Source organism: Telopea speciosissima, chromosome 2 (genome assembly GCF_018873765.1).
Source record: "Telopea speciosissima isolate NSW1024214 ecotype Mountain lineage chromosome 2, Tspe_v1, whole genome shotgun sequence".
Classification (NCBI taxonomy): domain Eukaryota; kingdom Viridiplantae; phylum Streptophyta; class Magnoliopsida; order Proteales; family Proteaceae; genus Telopea; species Telopea speciosissima.
The window spans coordinates 16,468,239-16,487,809 of record NC_057917.1 but is presented as its reverse complement, the minus strand read 5'-3'; the positions used below and the strand labels follow the sequence as shown (position 1 = coordinate 16,487,809).

At 39.0% G+C, this 19,571-nt stretch overlaps 1 protein-coding gene across 1 annotated transcript; it reads left to right on the top strand.

Moving 5' to 3' along the window:
- The first annotated feature begins 11,009 nt into the window (after positions 1–11,009).
- Positions 11,010–12,476, top strand: LOC122649635 (uncharacterized acetyltransferase At3g50280-like). Its single transcript, XM_043842867.1, has one exon. It carries the CDS (start codon positions 11,010–11,012, stop codon positions 12,474–12,476), a length of 1,467 nt encoding a protein of 488 aa, XP_043698802.1.
- The last annotated feature ends 7,095 nt before the right edge of the window (positions 12,477–19,571 follow it).

Below are 19,571 nucleotides of genomic sequence, written 5' to 3'. Positions count from 1 at the left end.
TTGAATTAAATTTGGTTTTCTTACTTTTTTTCGTATGTGCTTTGTTTAATTAAGGAAAATTTACATGTACCTCCCCTGAATTATAAAACTACCTGTGGATCTTAGATATTTACACATGTCACCCTGCTTTCTAAAATAATTAATAATTAAATTCTCTCCGTTAACCTGGGATTAATTAAAACGATAGAATATATCATATATTAACCAAATTACGTACCTTTTCTGTTAAATTTTTTTTTTTTTTGTTTTGATCTATCCTACTCAAGGGCCCATAGGCCAACTACAAGCTAAGGAGAAGGCTAAGACAAGGTCACAATCTACAACTAAGGAAGGGGAAGGGGAAGGGGAAGGGGAAGGGGAAGGGGGGGGGGGGGGAAGGGGGAGAAAGGTGCCTTTTTTTTTGGCACAAATGCAATCCAGGAGAGTCGAACCCTTGACCTCCTGGGGGGCATGCGCTAACTTGCAATGCCTCAAGCCAACCGAGCTAGCGGTTGTTTGCTTCCTATTAAAATAAACCTCTTCTTCCCGTATGTTTGGATCTAAATGGCTCCACAACTACTGATAGAGTTGGTAAGTTCACAACAACAAGGAACAAAGATGAATAATCTCGGAGAAAATTTGAATCTAAATCAATCCACATATATTGGTGGAGTCGGTCATAATAATAGAAATTCTAGTTGCAACATTCAGGAATTAGCGAAAAGATGTGGAGTATTGATCATGGAAATCGAACGAGTTGGTGCAATTACGCTAGAGAAGTGCTTCGCTCTTTTTCTGGTTGCTCAAGCAAATTGGTCTATCGCTTGATTGGTCAACCGTAATGAACGATATGTGATAGATAGCGTGGACATGCCAGAGTTGTACGACTCAATGAAATGTGATGGAATAAAAATTCAATTTATAATAAGAACGGAAATGAGATATTTCTAGTGCCTCAATTACTCTAAGGACTTTATGAAAATCGCAATGGAAGAAGAAGAGGAAGAATATTGAATTTTAAATTGATAACTTACCAATAACATAGCCGTTGAAAACGCTTAGACCTGGCCGTCTATGGACTGTTGAACACATACAACTTGGTATTGAACTACACTAAACTACACTAACCACATCAAATCTTTTGTTTCCAGTAGCGCATCTGTGGAAGTGATCACATCTTATTTAGCGATGAACTGTTGAAGTTTTCCAACTTGATGTAAAGCTGTACTGTTGATGTTGATAACATAGCTAGTTGAAAAATACAACCAGTGATGATGTCAATTCTGGATTGGGAAGGAACAAATATTCTATTGAATTCAATATTAGTACATTCAAATTAAAGAACATACTATTGAGAGAAATAAAAAGAAAGACTTAATCGATAGGAAAATCAAATGGTTAAAATAAAGATTACACTAAGAAAAGTAAAAGATAAACCGTTAAATGACATTTGGAGTATCCAACGTTTGGTGAAATTGTAAAGTAGATATCCAATCTTTAAAATCTTATCATTTGAGGTATCTCACGTTTCAAAATATGATGTTTGATATACCTTGTGTTTTATCATATTACATTTGAGGTTTCATATTTTTTTTAAATCCCAATTTTACCCCTCCCTTACCCACTTCCTCATTCCTCCCTTGCAACCCCACGCCAGGGATGTAAATGGTTTGAATTCGGTCGGATAGTGGCATTATCATATTCGTATCCGTTTATATTCGGACGGATTCGGATAATATCCTATCGGTATTCGGACAGATTCGGATAATTTTTGGATAATGATTTTTTGAATACAGGTTCTCCTAAATGGATATGAATACAGATAGAATGCAATTTTTTGACTATCCGTTGACATATTTACCATTTTTATGATGAAGATTAGGGTTGAAACTTGAGAGTTCAGTTATTACCCTTTCTTCTACTCTTCTTAGTCTTTTATTCTCTTACGTTATTTACTTTTGATTTTTTAATAGATATGTAATTCCATGTAGCACATTGCATAAAATAATATATATAAACCAATAACAAATCTAGAAAAAGAATCACATTATATTAACTTATAAATTTATAAAAATAAGATAACAAAATCCAATAAGGTAACTTAAAAAGATAGACAAACACATAGTTATATTTCAGATATTTTATTACCGTTGGACTGCTAAACGAATCGGATAATAATCGGTCGGATAGGGGGATTATCATATTCGTATCCGATTAGTTTCGGACGGATTCGGATTCTTCTAAACGGATATGAACACGGATCGAATACGGATTTGCGAATATCCATTTACATCCCTACCCCACGCCACCAAGCCGCCTCAACCCCAACCCCAACCCCAATCCCCTCTTGTTTTGTTCTTTTTTGTTATTGAAATAAACTACAATGCTCTCATGCTCAAACCGTTCTCAGAATTCAAGGGATTTTGAATTTTCCAACTATTTTAAGCAGTTGGAGTGACATCACGGACTTCCACAACACTGATCCAAGTCTGAATCTAACCGTTGCTTGCTACGAAGATAGCATAACCCAATTGCATAAAATTGGGAGCAAGGGGACTCCACCATTACCTCAGATTTCTCGATGGATTACTTTTTCACCAAATTTGTCAGGTTTCCGAGCTTGAAAGTCTCGTCTTTGGTGTCTGTGGGTTTACGGGGTCCATTATCTAGTAAAATCTCTTGCCTTTTTTCACTGAAGGAATTCAACATTAATTCAAATTTCTTGTCCGGTACAATTCCTTAAGAGATTTAATTTGTTGATCGAGAAACTTCAAACGCTCATGCTAGTTGACAATATGTATTGGATTGTGAAATAATGTTATTGTCTTAAATTTTGAGATATTACAAGATTGTATATATATAGATATGGTAAGAGGAATCCATAGGTTGGAAACTCAATCACCATTACCATATAGAGAGAGATGTGATTGAATGAATATAGAGATTGAGAGAGATCACAGGGATTGCATACAATAATGGAAAGGTAAATAATGGAAAGTGGGATTGCATGGGATTGCATGCAATAATAGAAAAAACTAAGATGGAAGGCTGTTATGGATGATACACCCCCTCACGATGAAGATTCGAGAGATCTAATCTTCAAATTATCCCGAAGGAAAGAAAATCGCGGCGTGCCGAACCCCTGGTCATGATGTCCGCAATCTGATCTTTTGTGGAAATAAATCGGACCTGGAGTTCCTTTTTGGCAACTTTATCACGCACAAAATGGAAATCGATCTCCACGTGTTTGGTACGGGCATGAAAGACTGGGTTGCAGGAGAGATATGTGGCCCCGATGTTGTCACACCATAACATGGGGGTCTGGGTCTTGGACAGAGCAAGCTCACCAAATAGAGACTGGAACTAGGTCAGCTCGGCACAGGCATCAACAAGAGCCTTAAATTTCGATTCAATGGACGATCGGGCAACTGTCTTTTGGTAATGTGAAGTCCATATTTAATTGTGTATTTGAGGTAGCATAGAATCCGCTTCACCATGGACCAATGTTCTTCAGTTGGGTTATGCATAAACTGGCATGCCCGGTTTATTGAGAAGGTCACATCGGGGCGAGTGAGGGTGATGTACTGAAGCACACCAACTATAGACCTATACTGAGTCAGAACTGAGAATACGACACCCCCTGCAAAGGAGACTTTAATGGTGGTGGCCATTGGTGTGAGGACTGGTTTGTAGTCAGCCATGCCAGCTCGCTGTAGGAGATCTGTAATGTATCGGGATTGAGAAAGAATAACCCCATCCGACTAGTATGTAGCCTCAATACCCAGAAAAAAGCTCAAGCGACCAAGGTCCTTGATTGAGAACTCCGAAGCGAGTTGTTGAAGTAGAGTGGTTATATGTGTGGGTTGGTTCCTTGTAACCAGAACATCTACATTGACAAGAACATAAGTTGCCGTGTGGCCCTGTTTGTAAATAAATAAAGATGGATCAGTCTGTGATGCCCGAAAACCAGTCCCAAGTAAAAATTGAGAGAGACGGCTGAACCAAGCCCGAGGGGCCTGTTTAAGCCCATATAAAGACTTGTGTAATTTGCAGACATGGGTGGGCCGACTGGAATCTTCAAACCCCTGAGGCTGGGGCATGTAGACTTCTTCATTGAAAACGCCATGTAAGAAGGCATTTTGGACATCAAGCTGACGAACGGCCCAACCATTGGATATAGCCATAGTGAGGACGGTGCGAATTGTTGTGGGCTTGATAACTGGGCTAAAATTTCGTCATAATCTAGGCCTTGCTGCTGATGAAACCCTTTAGCAACAAGACAGGCCTTATAACGCTCGATCGTGCCAACTGCTTTCCGCTTAATCTTGTACACCCATTTACAATCAACCACATTTACATTAGTAGGTGGTACTAAAGACCAAGTGCCATTCCGTAGTAGGGTCGCAAACTCATTAGACATGGTCAATCTCCACTCAAGGTCCTTGGCAGCCTGAGTATAACAAGTGGGTTCAGTAGGGTGAGGTGGTGGGGTTTTGGAGGGAGAGATAAGGGTATGCAAGGTAGTAGAGGGGTCATTGTAGAGGTCACTAAGAAGGCGAGTGCGAAGTGGAGGGGTAGGTTGAGGGGTCACGGATGGTGTGGGGGGCGGACTAGGTGAGGGAGATGTGGAGTCCATATTGGATGGGGGGGGTAGGGGTGGCGGTGGTGTGGTGGGTGGTGGCGTGGGATTAGGAGGTGGTGGGTCAGGAAAAATGGTGAGGGATAGGGAAACCTAAGAAGGAGGGGAAAGTGGGGAGGGGGGGAGGGGTTGGGTGCTTCCTGAAAAGGAAAGCGTAGTTCATCAAACCGGACGTGGTGAGCGATGTAAATTCGCTTAGATTCAAGATGCATACAACGGTAACCATGGTGATGGTAACTAAACCCAAGGAAGACACAAGGAGCAGACCTTGGATCCATTTTATGACTATTGTAGGGTCGAAGAAAGGAAAAACAGAGACACCCAAAAACTTTAAGAAAGTTGTATTCAGGTGCATGATTGGTGAGAAGTAGATATGGGAAGATATTTCCAATGATGGGAGAGGGCATCCGATTGATCAGATACACTGCCATTTCAAAGGCATAATCCCAATAAGCCTGTGGGACAGAGCTTTGGGCCAAGAGAGTGAGCCCAGTTTCAGCAATGTGGCGATTGCGCCTTTCGACAGTGCCCTGCTGTTCATGAATATGGGGGCATGATATACGATGGTGGATGCCAAGATTGGCAAAATAGGAGGTGAGGGAGCGGTACTCCCCACCCCAATCAGTTTGGATACTTTTAATTTGCCTAGAAGATTGCCGTTTAACAAGGGCTTAGAATTGCTTGAAAATATTAAAAGCATCAGATTTAACTTTTAGGGGATAAAACCAAATAAACTTTGTAAAATTGTCCACAAAAATAATAAAGTAGCAATGTCCAAGAGAGGAAATAGTAGGGGCGGGTCCCTAAATGTCACTAAAAATTAAATCAAGAGGAAAATTGCTACGACTATCTGTTTCGCGAAGAGTTAAACGGTAGGACTTTCCAATTTGGCAGGCAGAGCACAAATGAGGCAATGAGGGCAGCTAGATATCACGGAGCATGAGTCGAAGAGAAAGATCATTGGGATGACCAAGCCTTTGATGCCAACGATCATAAGATGTAAGGTGTGCAAGGTGTGTTGATGGAGAAGATGGCTGGATCGATGGTAAGTAGTAGAGACTATTGTGACTAGACCCCGTAAGCAGGATTTGATTGGATGTCGGATCCTTCACATTGAAATGAGAAGCATGAAATTCAAAAAACACATTATTGTCAGAAGCAAATTTATGAACAGAAAGCAATGAAGTAGTAAGAGATGGAACATGTAAAATATTAGAAAGAACTAAAGGACGAGAGTTGGATGGAAGAGAAGAAGACCCAACATTTGAGATAGGGACATAATTACCATCACCAACCATGAGACTATTTTTACCATTGTATGGTGCATAAGATGACAAAAATTGTAAATCAGGTGTTGCATAATATGTTGCGCCAGTATCGGGAAGCCAATGGGTGAGGCCAAATGGGATGGCAGATGGGGTAGGTGGCGGTGGGAGTTGTGGGTAATGGGGCTGGTTTGGTTGGTAATGATATTGGGTGGGTGGCGTGGGCAGCAATGGGGGTTGGTTTGTGGTTAGATAGGCAAAAGGTTGTGCATATGAGGGATTGGTAGAGGGTAAAACAGTTTGGGTGGATTGGCCAAGCTGCTTGTTGTGATAATAACATGTCGAGGCTTGATGATTGGTCCGACCAGAGATCGTGCAAGGACTATGGGCATAGGCATTGGAACGCCCAAACCCACTAGGGCCATTTGGAGCACCACGGCCTCCCCTACCACGACCACAGCCAGTGGAAGAGCCACAACCATAAGATTGAGAGGGGGGCCACGAGATTGTTAAGCAAGGTTGGCAGTTGCATTGGCAATAGGATCTGGCACAGCTTGACGAGATGCAATGAGATACTCACGGCTGAGGAGCAGGCCATGAAGTTCAGTGTAAGAGATTGGTTCCCTACGATCCATGACTGCGGAGACCACAGATTCAAATTCAAGGCATAGTGCACAAAAAATATGTATATTCAGATCCTCCGTGGGGAGGGGTTTGCCAGTAGCACTGAGCTCATTAGAAAGGGCCTTGGCCCAATGGAGAATCTGAGTGACGTTCTCCTTGGGTTTCTGAACAAGGTTTTGGAGGGCCACATTGAGGGAGAGAATGCGTGTTGTAGAGGCAGAACTGAAAGCTGCATGAAGTGCATCCTAGATTTCTTTACTTGTCTCACGCCCGACAACGAGAGGCATTGCTTCATCGGAGAGAGAGGAGATTACAATACTCATGATTGAGGCATCCTTTTCGTGCCAAGCATCAACTTTGGTTGCATCGGTAGGGCATGGATTGGAGCCAACAACATATCCATAAAGTCGTTGGCCTTTGAGGTAAGGGACGATTTGAGTCCTCCAATAAACATAGTTTTTAAATGTTAATTTGTGAGAAAGGATTTGATTGAGAGTGGGAGTATGAGATGGAGAGGAGGGAGGAGAGGCCATGGCTAGAAATTCGTTAGAGGAGGGAAGTGGGATCGGTTTTTGCTCTTTGGAGCTAGGAGCTATTGGTACCATATTGGATTGTGAAATAATGTTATTGCCTTAAACTTTGAGATATTACAAGATTGTACATATATACGTAAGGTGAGAGGAATCCATAGGTTGGAAACTCAATCACCATTACCACATAGAGAGAGATGTGATTGAGTGAATATAGAGATTAAGAGAGATCACAGGGATTGGATCCAATAATGGAAAGGTAAATAATGGAAAGTGGGATTGCATGCAATAATGGAAAGATGGGATTGCATGCAATAATAGAAAGAACTAAGATGGAAGGCTGTTATGGCTGATAATATGTTTACTGGATTTGATATTGCAAGGATTGAGGGTTGGGTGTCGGTGATTGAGCGATGGGGTTGCACTGATGGAGCGGTATTCAATGCTTGATGGGCTGGGTGGTGAGAAGGGGATTTGGGGAGGGGGTGGGGGCGGATGGTGGTGCTGAGACACCATCAGGAGAGGAAGAAGGGCGAGGTCGGGGTTGCAGGGGCAGGGCTGGGCAGGGTAGTGAAGCTGGGCTTGGGATTTTGATGGGGGTGGGGATAAGGTTTGATTGTGGTTGGGGTAAAATTGAAATTTTCAAAAAGAGCACCTTAGATGCAATTTTCCAAATGTTAGGTGTCCAACATGTAATTTTATGAAACATTGGGTACCCTAGATGTTATTTACCCAAGATAAATTGTAATGTGAAGACATGCTTGTGTTTTTCGGGGGTCTGTTTTCTTCGCATTCTCTTCTTTTATAGTTGTTGGGTAGTTTCAACAACTTCCACACCTTTTGAATTTTAAATTTAGACATCTCTAAGTGGTTAAGTAACTCTCCACAACCTTCCACACCACCTTCCCACTTTGTTGTTCAAACTAAAAAAAAAACCCCTTTCATGATACGTGCAATGAACGACATTAAAGTATGCATGGTGTTTCGGTTAATGACCAAAAGTAGGGTATAAAATTTGTACATTAGGGTGTAAACAAGAAGCTTGAGCAACCAAGGAGTAGATGTCCAACCTAAAGCTTCTACCATTAGAATAATCCAAGACAACTATCTCCAAAAAGTTAAATTTTTTATTTATAGAATTGCAATACAAGTTTCTAATGTTATGCAGATAAATAAGACAATTTTATGCTGTTATCATGGTAAAAGAAAAAGACAATTCTATTTCATGCTATCCTATTGTTGAAAGTATTCACTAGGATAGTATCTGTCACATATTTAAGGCACAAGGTGGGAGAACAGCACACAGCCATACATATGGAATCCACTCCATGTAATATTTCAGTTGATTCGTTTGTCCTTGATGTGGAGTGGCATCTGAAACAAATTCACATATTCTATTGAGCTACCGCTTTGTATGAGTAGTTTGGTTTGGGAGTAGTCTATCTTACGTTGTTCCGATTGATTTTGAACCATCTATCCCAGGTTGAATAAGGGTGGAGCACTCTTTTTCAGCGAGAAAGAAATTTAGCCACAAGACAATATCACTGAGCACTTTCATTTGTTAGTTCCTATGGAAATCCCATAAGGATCTGCCCTTTCGGTAGAAAATCATGATCTCCATCTGATGTTATCGGTGCTATAGAGCGTGGTTATCATGAATTCTGGTTCAGTCACCGACTGTCTCCATCCACCTCTGCACCATCCATAACATTAGAGCATGGAACAAAAACTCGACCGAAACCTATTGAAACCATCGAGTTAACTCGGTTTCTCAGGTTTCCGAGACAAGTTGAAGGGGGATTTTATAAAATCCTTGGATTCGACTGGGTTTCGATGGTTTTGACCAATTTCGACCATATTTCGGTGGTTTCGACACGTATACCCATCGAAACTAGGGGAAACTTCGCTCGAAACTTGAACAGACAAGTATTTATGCTAGAAACTACCAGAAACCAAGACAGACACTTAGCTATATCTAATATCATTTAAGAAAATATTTCATTTACTTAAGATATTATTCATAAATAAGCAAATACCCCCCTATTTGAATCCAACAAAAATAGTTAAAAAATCAAATTCCAAAAGGAAAAAAACTCAACCCAGTTCAAGAACAAAAACTGGATTTTCGATGTGCAATTTTCAACTTTCTAATATAGGGGTTTTTCTCAAATCTAAAAGTTCCATAAATCACAATATGGCAAAACATTGCTAAAAACCAAAAGTGCGGTAAAATATTCATTTGTTTTGATGTCCAAAAAAATATTTTCATTCAGAGTGATTTTGACAGCATTCGCGCACACCAAATTAAGTTTGACCGGTACATAACTCCTTCAATATAAATCAGATTTAAGCAATCTTGGACTTATTTGACAGCTATCAAAACAAAGTTTTCCAACAAATCCAAGATTGCTTAAATCTCATTTATATTGAAGAAGTTATGTTCCGGTCAAACCTTATTTGATACCATGTCGATCCAAGAATAATATACAGTATCAAACTTGGATCAAAACCACAAGTAATATTTTTAGTGTTCTCTATGTGAAACTAATGCATGGATTGAGTTTAAAATGTCAAAAATAGGCAGCACAACAAGAATCAGGGCAAAAAACCAACTTGTGGGCCTCGAAACCAAGGTTCGAGTTAGCCTGGAGAAAGTGCCAAGTTTTGACCGAGATATGGTCGAAACCGAGACGAACTCGTTTTCTGGCTGATCAAAACCCAGTTGAAACCCGAGTTTTAGAACCTTGCATTAGAGTCGTCTTCACCAACTACCAGTGCCCATAATCGAAATACTTTGAAACTGTGTGGTCCCTCTTCCTATTTGAAGTTTAGTTGTGGTCCCTCTTCCTTATTTTGAGTTATAAGTTCATGTAGGTTGCACGAGAAGTAACACGGCTTAGCTAACTCCCTAGTAATGAGGGCATTGTCTTTGGTATGTATGACAATTTGATCTCTTTTCGATCCATGGATATAGGAACAATGTTGTCCTTCGTCCATGAGTTGATCACGCCTCTCTGAATAATTTTTTTTGACAAAAAAAAGACATTTTACATTTGAAATAATAGAAAATCCTATTTTAAGGAAAATTTATCCTTTTATGCTTAGTTGGAAAGCCAGTGTTTTTTGGCTCGACTTGTCTTTTAGAAAAACCTAGTGACTTAGTCTTGTCAAACCCGGTCAAGGTGAATCACATTTTCTCTTATTTTTAATATAATAAATATGTATAAATGAATTATCAATATATATATGTATAAATTAGTAAAAAAATAAAAAAATATGTATCATTCTTCCTGTCCCTCTATCTCGATTCTTGGTAGAATATTCCATTCCAAGAGGATTACTATGCCTTCGAAAATGATTATAATAAATAAAGGTGATGAGGATAGGGGAGCATGGTGATGTAAAAATAGGATTTTCCATTAAAGACCATATGTTGTTTCACCAAGAGCTTCATTCTATCATTATATATTTTCACCGTCTTCAATTACCCTGGCCTGATATGGATTGGATTTCTCTCCAATCAATCATCGTTATGTGTGCAACACAATCCTGCCATTGGATGCCTCATTGAATACTCATTGGACGATGCCCTCCAGAAAAAGGAACCCAATCCGCCCGATAGAGATCACCTCTCTTCTAATCTGCTCTTCCCTTGAAGATGTAAGCATTTATTTCTATTATTATTTTATTTTTAAAGAAAATGTTTTTTCCTCCCCCTCCTACAATCCTATACTCCTCACTAAGAAATTATCCAATTAAAATATATTCAATAAAATAAATAAAAGCTAAAAGACCTTTCCAAACAATGGCAACAACCAAAGTGCATGAACCCCCAACCTCTCCCTACTACTATATAAATTCCCCCCACCTCTCCCTCTCCATATCTCATTCTCACTCACAGTTTCACAGAGAGAGAGAGAGAGAGAGAGAGAGAGAGAGAGAGAGAGAGAGAGAGAGAGAGTGAGTTAGAAAATGGCTTCTGCTTCATCTTCTCCAACTCTCATCTCTAGATGCACTGTTCTTCCCGAACAGAATTCCAAAATTGGGTTTCTCAGGCTCTCTGTCTCTGATATTCCCATGCTTTCATGCCACTACATACAAAAAGGGCTTCTCTTCACTCTCCCTCCTTTCCCCATCGACGTTCTCGTTTCTCTTCTCAAACGAGGCCTTTCTCAAACTCTCTCTCATTTCCCACCTCTCGCTGGTCGTCTCATCACTGACTCCAACGGATACGTCCACGTGTCCTGCAACGATTCGGGAGCTGATTTCTTCCATGTCAATGCCACATACCTCTCTCTCAGTGACATTCTCTCTGCTCTCCACGTACCTGATTACGTCAAGAAACTCTTTGCCTTTGATGACGCCATCAGTTACGATGGCCATTTCAAGCCAATAACTGCTGTCCAGGTGACGGAGCTAGTTGACGGTGTTTTCATTGGATGCACCGTCAACCACGCTGTGGTAGATGGAACCTCCCTCTGGAACTTCTTTAACACTTTCTCTGAGGTTTGCAGGGGAGCGAATAGAATCTCTAACCCACCTGATTTCCGCCGGAATTTGGTGAAGGATTCCCCGGCTGTTCTCAGATTCCCTGACGGACCTCCGAAGTTAACTTTCTCTATTGATGAACCGTTACGTGAGAGAATCTTCCATTTCAGCAGAGAAGCGATTCTTGAGCTCAAATCCAGAGCTAATGCTCACTTGCGTAAAAAAATTTTACCCGTGGAAACTGAGATTCTTGGGAAAGTGAGCAACGATGGATGGAAGGTTAACAGTAACGATAACGGCAAGATGACGGCTCTGTTAGAGAGCTTGTTATGGGAGAGTAACGCCGTTTCGAATAATTCGGAAACGGATGCGGAGAAGGTGGAGGAGGAGGTGGTGGTTTCATCTTTCCAGTCACTCTCTGCTCAGCTCTGGCGTTCAGTCACGCGTGCGAGGAAGTTGTCATCAACGAAATCCATCACCTTTCGAATGGCAGTGAACTGTCGTCACCGGCTTGAGCCACGTGTCGATCCGTACTACTTCGGTAACGCAATCCAGAGCATCCCAACCGTTGCTACCCCGGGTGAGATCTTATCTCACGATTTACGTTGGTGTGCCACCTTGCTACACCGAAACGTGGTGGTGTATGACGACGCTGCCGTGCGGCGTGTAGTGGAGGAGTGGGAGAAGAACCCACGGTGCTTCCCGCTAGGTAACTTCGATGGTGGAATGATCACCATGGGGAGCTCACCTAGATTCCCTATGTATGACAACGATTTCGGGTGGGGCCGGCCGTTGGCGGTCCGAAGCGGTCGAGCCAACAAATTCGACGGTAAGATCTCTGCGTTCCCAGGGCGGGAAGGTGGGGGAAGTGTTGATCTTGAAGTGTGTTTGGCACCTGAAACTATGACTGGGTTGGAGGCAGATATGGAATTCATGCAATACGTATCGTGAGAGAAGAGAACTTCCACTAGTGCTCTTCCCACTTGTTACCATGTGTTATTAATGTTGTATTAACGTCCTACTTTCGGTTCTGCTTTGTTTAATTAAGGAAAATTTACATGTACCAATCCTGAAATATCACGTAATTATAGAATCATCCTTGAGTTTTAGATATTTACACATGCCACGTTATTTTTTAAAATAATTAAGAACTCTTGTTCTCTGTGCCGCAGCGCAGGTTGCGCCGAGATACATGAGCCTGCCATTCAAGAGGGTAGCGTGGTCATTGCACCCATCTCCATGTGTCTAGGCGCAGCCTGCGCCCCCGACACAGAGAACATTCTCTCAATAATTAATAAGTAAACTCACTTTGTTAACCTGGAACAAAAAATGTTAGAATATATCATATATTGACCAAATTGCCTTTCCTGCTAAAATAAATATCTTCCTCCATTATGTCTAGATCTAAATGGTTCCACAATTACTGGTAGAGTTGGTAAGTTCACAACGGCAAGAAACCAAGATGAATTATCTAAATTCACAAGAGAAAATCTGAATCCAAGTCAATCGACAAATATTGGTGAAGTTGGCAATAAGTTATTCATAATAATAGAAATTCAAGTTGCAACATTCAGGAATTTGCGAAAAGATGTGGAATTAATATTGCCCGTGAAAATCGAACAGGTTGATACATCGATCTACGCTAGAGAAGCTTGGGCAACAAGGAGTAGATTGCCAACCTAAAGCTTCTACCATTAGAATAATCCAAGACAGATATCTTCAGAAAGTTCTTTTTTTTCCTAGAAATGCAATACTAGTTTCTGATTTTATGTAGATAAATGATAAAAAATTTTAGGGTGTTATATATTGTGGCAAGGGAAAGAGACAATTCTATTTCATACTATTTTGTTGTTGAAACTATTTGTTACGGGTTTACATGGGGTAGTAATGAGCAATGTTGGTTATCATGTAGTATTATTTGTTATTGGTTATTATTTTATTAGTCATGGGGAATTATTATTAGTGTATAATAGTGGAAGGAGAAGTTATAGGAAACAGTGGTGGAGTTACGTAATTACTTTTATACTTATTTATAGAAGTATTCGATGAATGAAAGGGGATCAACTTTGGGAAATCTAAAATTATTCTTGAGTTTATCTTGAGAGAGGCCGGCTACCTCCCAGCAAGCTAGACGCCCGGCTTCGCCCGTAAAGTTCCTATATTTTCTCTCATATTTCTTCTCTCTCCATCTTTAATTTCTATTTTTATTTTTTTTTGGTATTTTTTCTCTCCCTTTTCCTATTATTTCTCTTCTTTTTCTTATTTTATTTTTCTGGATTATCTTGCATGTAACACTATACACTAGGATAATATTTGTTAGGATAAATTACACGTCACCCTCTGATTTTCAAACAAAACTCAGATCACCCCTAGTTTAGACCCCAATATGACAAATTAGTCCCTAGTATTAGTTTTATGCTGTTGAAGATGAAGAAGGGTAGTATTGTAAATTTAATTCTAATGTTTTAGTACAAGGGTAAAATAGTCATTTCACATCAATAACTAACAACAGACTAACACCGTTACTGTAGAAAGGGTGATTTGAGTTTTTCCAAAAACCAAGGGGTGATCTAAGTTTCTCTTGAAAACTAAGGGGTGACATGTAATTTACCCTATTTGTTACATAGTTTAGGCATGAGGTAGGATCCTGTTCTTGTAGGAGAACGGCTACAATCGTACAGATGGAATCCACTCCATGTGGATCCCACAGAGTGGATTCCATCTGTTCGACTGTGAGCCGTTCTCGTGCAAAAACAGGATCCCAACACTTGAGGCACCACCTGATGCACCGGGGAGGACTAGAAGCTTGGCTATTGATATTGCACAAAAGGATGTTAGTTCGTTAGAAGGTGTGAAGATGGGGTGGGGCGTTGAGTTGGGAGGAGAGATTTTCTAGCACCATCTCACTTGCAATGGAAGGTAATTGCAGTGCTTGAGCGATGGCAGCAATAGATGTGAAATGGCAAGGGAGGAATGTGAAAGGCAGGAGCGGTGTGCAGTCGCAAGCACAAATAGCAGTGTGCGATGGCAGGGCATAAATGGCACAGGTGGTGTTTGCGGCGGTAGCTGTTTTTGCCCATTTCTTTGATGATAAAGAAGAGAACAGTACTGTCATTCTACCTTATCAAGGGGGTATATTGATCATAAAATATCCAAAACAATCTTATCGTTCACAATTAACGGTAACAACTGACGGAGTGGGGTCAAATCAATCTATTTTTAGGGTCATATACATAGTTTTATCAATGTCATCATCGATATCGTCACTTATTAATTAATTATTTTAAAAAACGGAGATGACATGCGTAAATATCCAAAATTTATTGATGATTCTATAATTATATGATACCTTAGGGAAACATTTGCGGCCGTATGTAGGAGCAGTACCCGGCCAGTACACGGGGGGGAAACATTTTCCACTTTTTTTTATTTTTGATGATTAAAAACAAACATTAAAAGACTATAGGTATATAGCGTTCCTCGCCAGGTTGGTAGCTAGGGTTACTCAGAGTCTGTTCCACTTGAATTTTGAGAGAGAGAGAGAGAGAGGGATGGGTCCTACACTTCTACTAGTAATGGTTGTCCTTGTTTCCCATGGGTCACGAGCCGCATGAGTACTTCGTGCTTCCTTCTACATGTATCTATTTGGAAACAAATGCAAGTAAAATTCATTATATCTAAATTGACTGAATTTTATTCCCAAAATGAAAATAAACAAAAATGTAAATTAAGAGATTTTTGTCAAATGGGTTCACTCTAGTGTATGAACGTTAGATAATCTAGTTTGAGTCAGTCTAGTATGAAATAAATTAAAGGATTTGATTTAACGTGTTCCATAAACTTTGGAACTTTTGGCATATTAGACAAGTATCTAACATTGAGTGAGTCTGATTGAGTTAGGATGAGTTCAAGTTATTTTGATCAAGTTTGATCAGTGTCCGACTAATTTGAATATGAATTGATGGAGACCAATCCTATATTCGGTTCAAGTTTTTAAATCATGTGGGTTCAATTAGGATTATAGCATTTAAGTCAAATTCTTTCCCTATTTATTGAAATGACATGCGAGTAGAAATCAAAGCTCCTATTACCTCCTCCAAAAAAAATGAAAACAAAGCTATAGCATCGAATCCAAAGGGAAGTACACCTTAATATTTGGAATAGAAAACAATAGAACGTATTACAAAAAAAAACTAAAAAAAGAGAGGACGGTTTACCCACCATCCTAGGGCTTTGGTATGTTTCAAAACACCCTCCAGATACCTATTCCTTCCCTCTCCCGCCTCGTGGTGAATAGGATCCCATTCACCGTGGGTGGAAGGAAACTTTGTTCAAAAAAAAAAAAAACAATACAAAACAAAAAACAAGAGGCAAAGAAACAATAATAATAAAAAAAACAGATTTTGGGGCAATTTTGGGAGTTTGCTTTTATTTTATTTTTGTGTGGCATGAGTACTAACCCACTTTAGGGATTGAGTAAATCTTTTCAAAATGAAAAAATAGTGGATGTAAAACAAATTTGAAACCTACTTATCATGTAATTTTCGTTCTTATCCCTTATCCAATAGACCTAAGAAATTGTCCCTAATATTTACTATTATTATTATAATTAAAGGCATATAATGGGACATGGAATGATTTCTTACCTGGGAGGAAATCTATGTCAATTCATGTGACGAGGAGAGAGATGAAAGAGAGTGTCGTGCTATCCTTTCCTGGCGGCTCAGAGAACCTTTACCTAATAAATTGTCTTAAGCAGCACTTTTAACTCTTTTTTTATTTTATACACACTCTAGCTAAAAAGATTTAAAAAAAAAAAAAAAAAAAAAAACCAGCCTCCACTTTTTGACTAATAAATTCTTGGGAAGAAGAATGCTGCCTGGTCGTGTAGCTATGCACCAGTGCGGGGCCAATGAAGGGACACACTGGAGCATCCAATAGGAGGGGAGGGGTGGACAATCATTTCATTCCCTTATTGACGGACGCAAGAGTCATGAGTGGGTTTTCATCCTCTCAAGTGCGGTGTACTATCCAGTGCACAATTAAAGTGCATCGAAGGATAACCACTCCACTTGAGAGGATAAAAATCCAAGAACATGTTCTTAGACACCGTCGAATGCATTTTAAAGGTGCACCGCACTTGAGAGGATAAAAATTTGTCACGGGCTTTTGATCTAAAGTCTTATCTTTTGAATCTCTTGAATTGTCTTTTCAACTAATTGCTAATTCTCCCTCTCTCTCAAATAAATTGTGAGTGAACGAATTATTTAGCTCATAGTTAGTTACTAGAGGAATTTTTCTCCTCTCAGGTTCCCTGCCCGGCCAGGTTCGTAGGTTCCTCTCATAAGGAGGGCAAAAATGACAATCTCACTCCACCCAGGTAGTATGTTCGGGTAGGGGGTGAGGTCGTCATTTTCGGTCCCCTATGAGAAGAACCTACGAACCTGATCGGACAGTGAACCTGAGAGGAGTTAAGTCCTTAATAGAGACGGTGAAAATTTTTAAGTTCATGGTTCTTGCTTTTGAAAACTAGGTTGTTTCTGTCTCCATTTTTGTGGAAGGGCTACTAGTAACTTTCCCCACCTCACCCATCACTAAAAAAAGGGAAATGTATCTTTTTTATTAATACCATTACCCCATGCCTTTTGGGGTTCCTAGAGATTATGGGATTGAATCTCTTTTTTTAAGGGTTGGGGTTAAATATAATATCTCTTTTCTTTTATCAACAAAATAAAATGGCTTTAGTGATCATCATTTTTTTCTTTTCCATCCCTTAAAAGACAAAGATACTCTTGTTTTATGTTTATGATCCTATTCTTTCTGTTTAAAGATTGAACCTTTCAACTTGAACATCACCCTTTGTCTATGACAATTTCTCCCAATCAAGTGGGATGTGGGAGACACAACAAAGTATAGAAAAACAATTCATGAGCATCATCATGGCTGAATCTTATTCTCAGGTATGGATTTCATCATGATTTTGTACCTAGCTAGTATCAAGGGACAATGATTCTTTATTCCTCCACAATCTCGTTGACAAGAAAAGAAAATAAAATTGGGTTGAGAGGGAAAAAAATACAGTTCACTTGTAGTGCCAGAGTCTATATGAATTGCTCTTTTCCTCTTTTTTTGCCATTCAATTCTCTATTTTCATCATTCTTGCTAAGAAATGTTGAATGCAATACAATCATTCTCCATTGGAAACCTTTTGGACAATTGGGTTTGCCGAGGTATCTTAAGACTGACTAATTGTACATATTACTATCAACTTGTGTGGTACATGTTTGGCTAAGCTTTTGATTCTCATAATTCTAGCTTCTAATTGGATTGTAAAAATTCACTTATGAAGTTGGAGTCTTATAAGCTTAACCACATATATCCTTATTTTTGGGTGAATATATAAAATATAAAAACCTGAAAAGAGGAAGAAGAGATACAAAGGGAGCGAGCAAAAGGCCAAGCAAAACAACAAAATAGAATGGACCTCATTAAGCACATAAAAGGAAGAGGAGAGGAAGGGGAGTGTTGAGGATTACTAAGAAGAGAGATATCCCAAGAGGTAGCAATAGAGTTGTGTAGGAAATTTTTGATTGGCCAATTGACCAACTCTCCATCCTATTCAATGGTTCCTGTTATGGGTTCCATTAAACTTGATCCTTTATGTTCTATTACTAAGCTTCATTATGGGAGTTTTAATCCTCTAGTTTAACCGTCAAATCTTTATGGGAGATTGATAGATTATGATTATTTAAGGAGGAGAAGGTCCATCCCCTCATCTACGCACAAGCAACTCTTTACCCATTGAAAGAATTGCATATAGAAGGATTGAGGGAAGAAGTCCTTCTCTTTTTGTTTTGATATTCTTCTCATCAAAACGCTACAATGGCTTCATCAAGTTCCGCCACAACTAATGACTCAACGGTGAACGGTATGTCATTGTATGTTATAGCATTGTAGTGATTCATTGTATAGGACAAAGATTCAAGCGAGAATTATAATGTTACCAATTCTCCTACAGTGGCATCAGAGCCAAGGTTATAGCCCTCATGCTTTAAATCACATTATTGATTTCTTTCTATGGAATCCCTTCTGCTAAATAACTGATTTAAAAATATATATATATATATATATATATATATTATTAAAGAGGATGTCGAACTGTTTTCAAATACCAAAGGTTTTGTAGTTTGTTTATTTGTGTTTGAAATCAATTCATGAAAAGGGAACTCCTAAATAAATCATCAGATTAATGATGGTTTGATGTGTATTATTTGATTCATTAAATACAAGGGGATTGGGACATTGGAATCAACCATTAAAGAGGGGTTTTGGGTTTTATATCGATTTCTATAAATGGGATTTAGGCTCAATTCTACCGACAATGGTCGCTAGCATAATGTTTGCCGGACCAAATTTGAATATTCGTCAGAGATTTGGAGCCTAGCCATCGTGGCATGTGGGTGCTATTAGGGGCATAATGGGTATTATAGAATTATTGTTATTATTATTATTATTATTTTATTTTAACAATGTTTCTATTGGGCATTTATTTAATAAAAGAAGTAATGAGCTTAAGCCCGATGTGATGGTTTTAATTAAAGAAATTGATCCAAATTTATAGTGTAGTGACCCATTAAGACGGCCTATGGTTAGACCATATGGCCCAACAATTAAAGCAACAAAACAAAACAGAAATCAGAAATTCATTTATTTAAGTTTTTAGAATTAATTTCTACTTATAGTTATTTCTATTTTTTTGTTTATGTTTATAAACAGAAATTGTTTTGTTTAAATTCATTTCTGTTTTTTTTCTATTTATATTATAAATAGTAATTGGTTTGTTTCTGTTTATGAATTCAAATTTGTTTATTATGAATTCTATTCCTGTTTATTTATGTTTCTGAAAACAATCATGTTCTATTATATTAGTTTCTATTTATTTTTTATTATTAGTGGCAGAAATTATTAGCAACAGAAATCTGTTATTAGCGACAGAAACAGAACCTTTAACGACGAAAATTCATGTATGACAGAATTGTTACATAA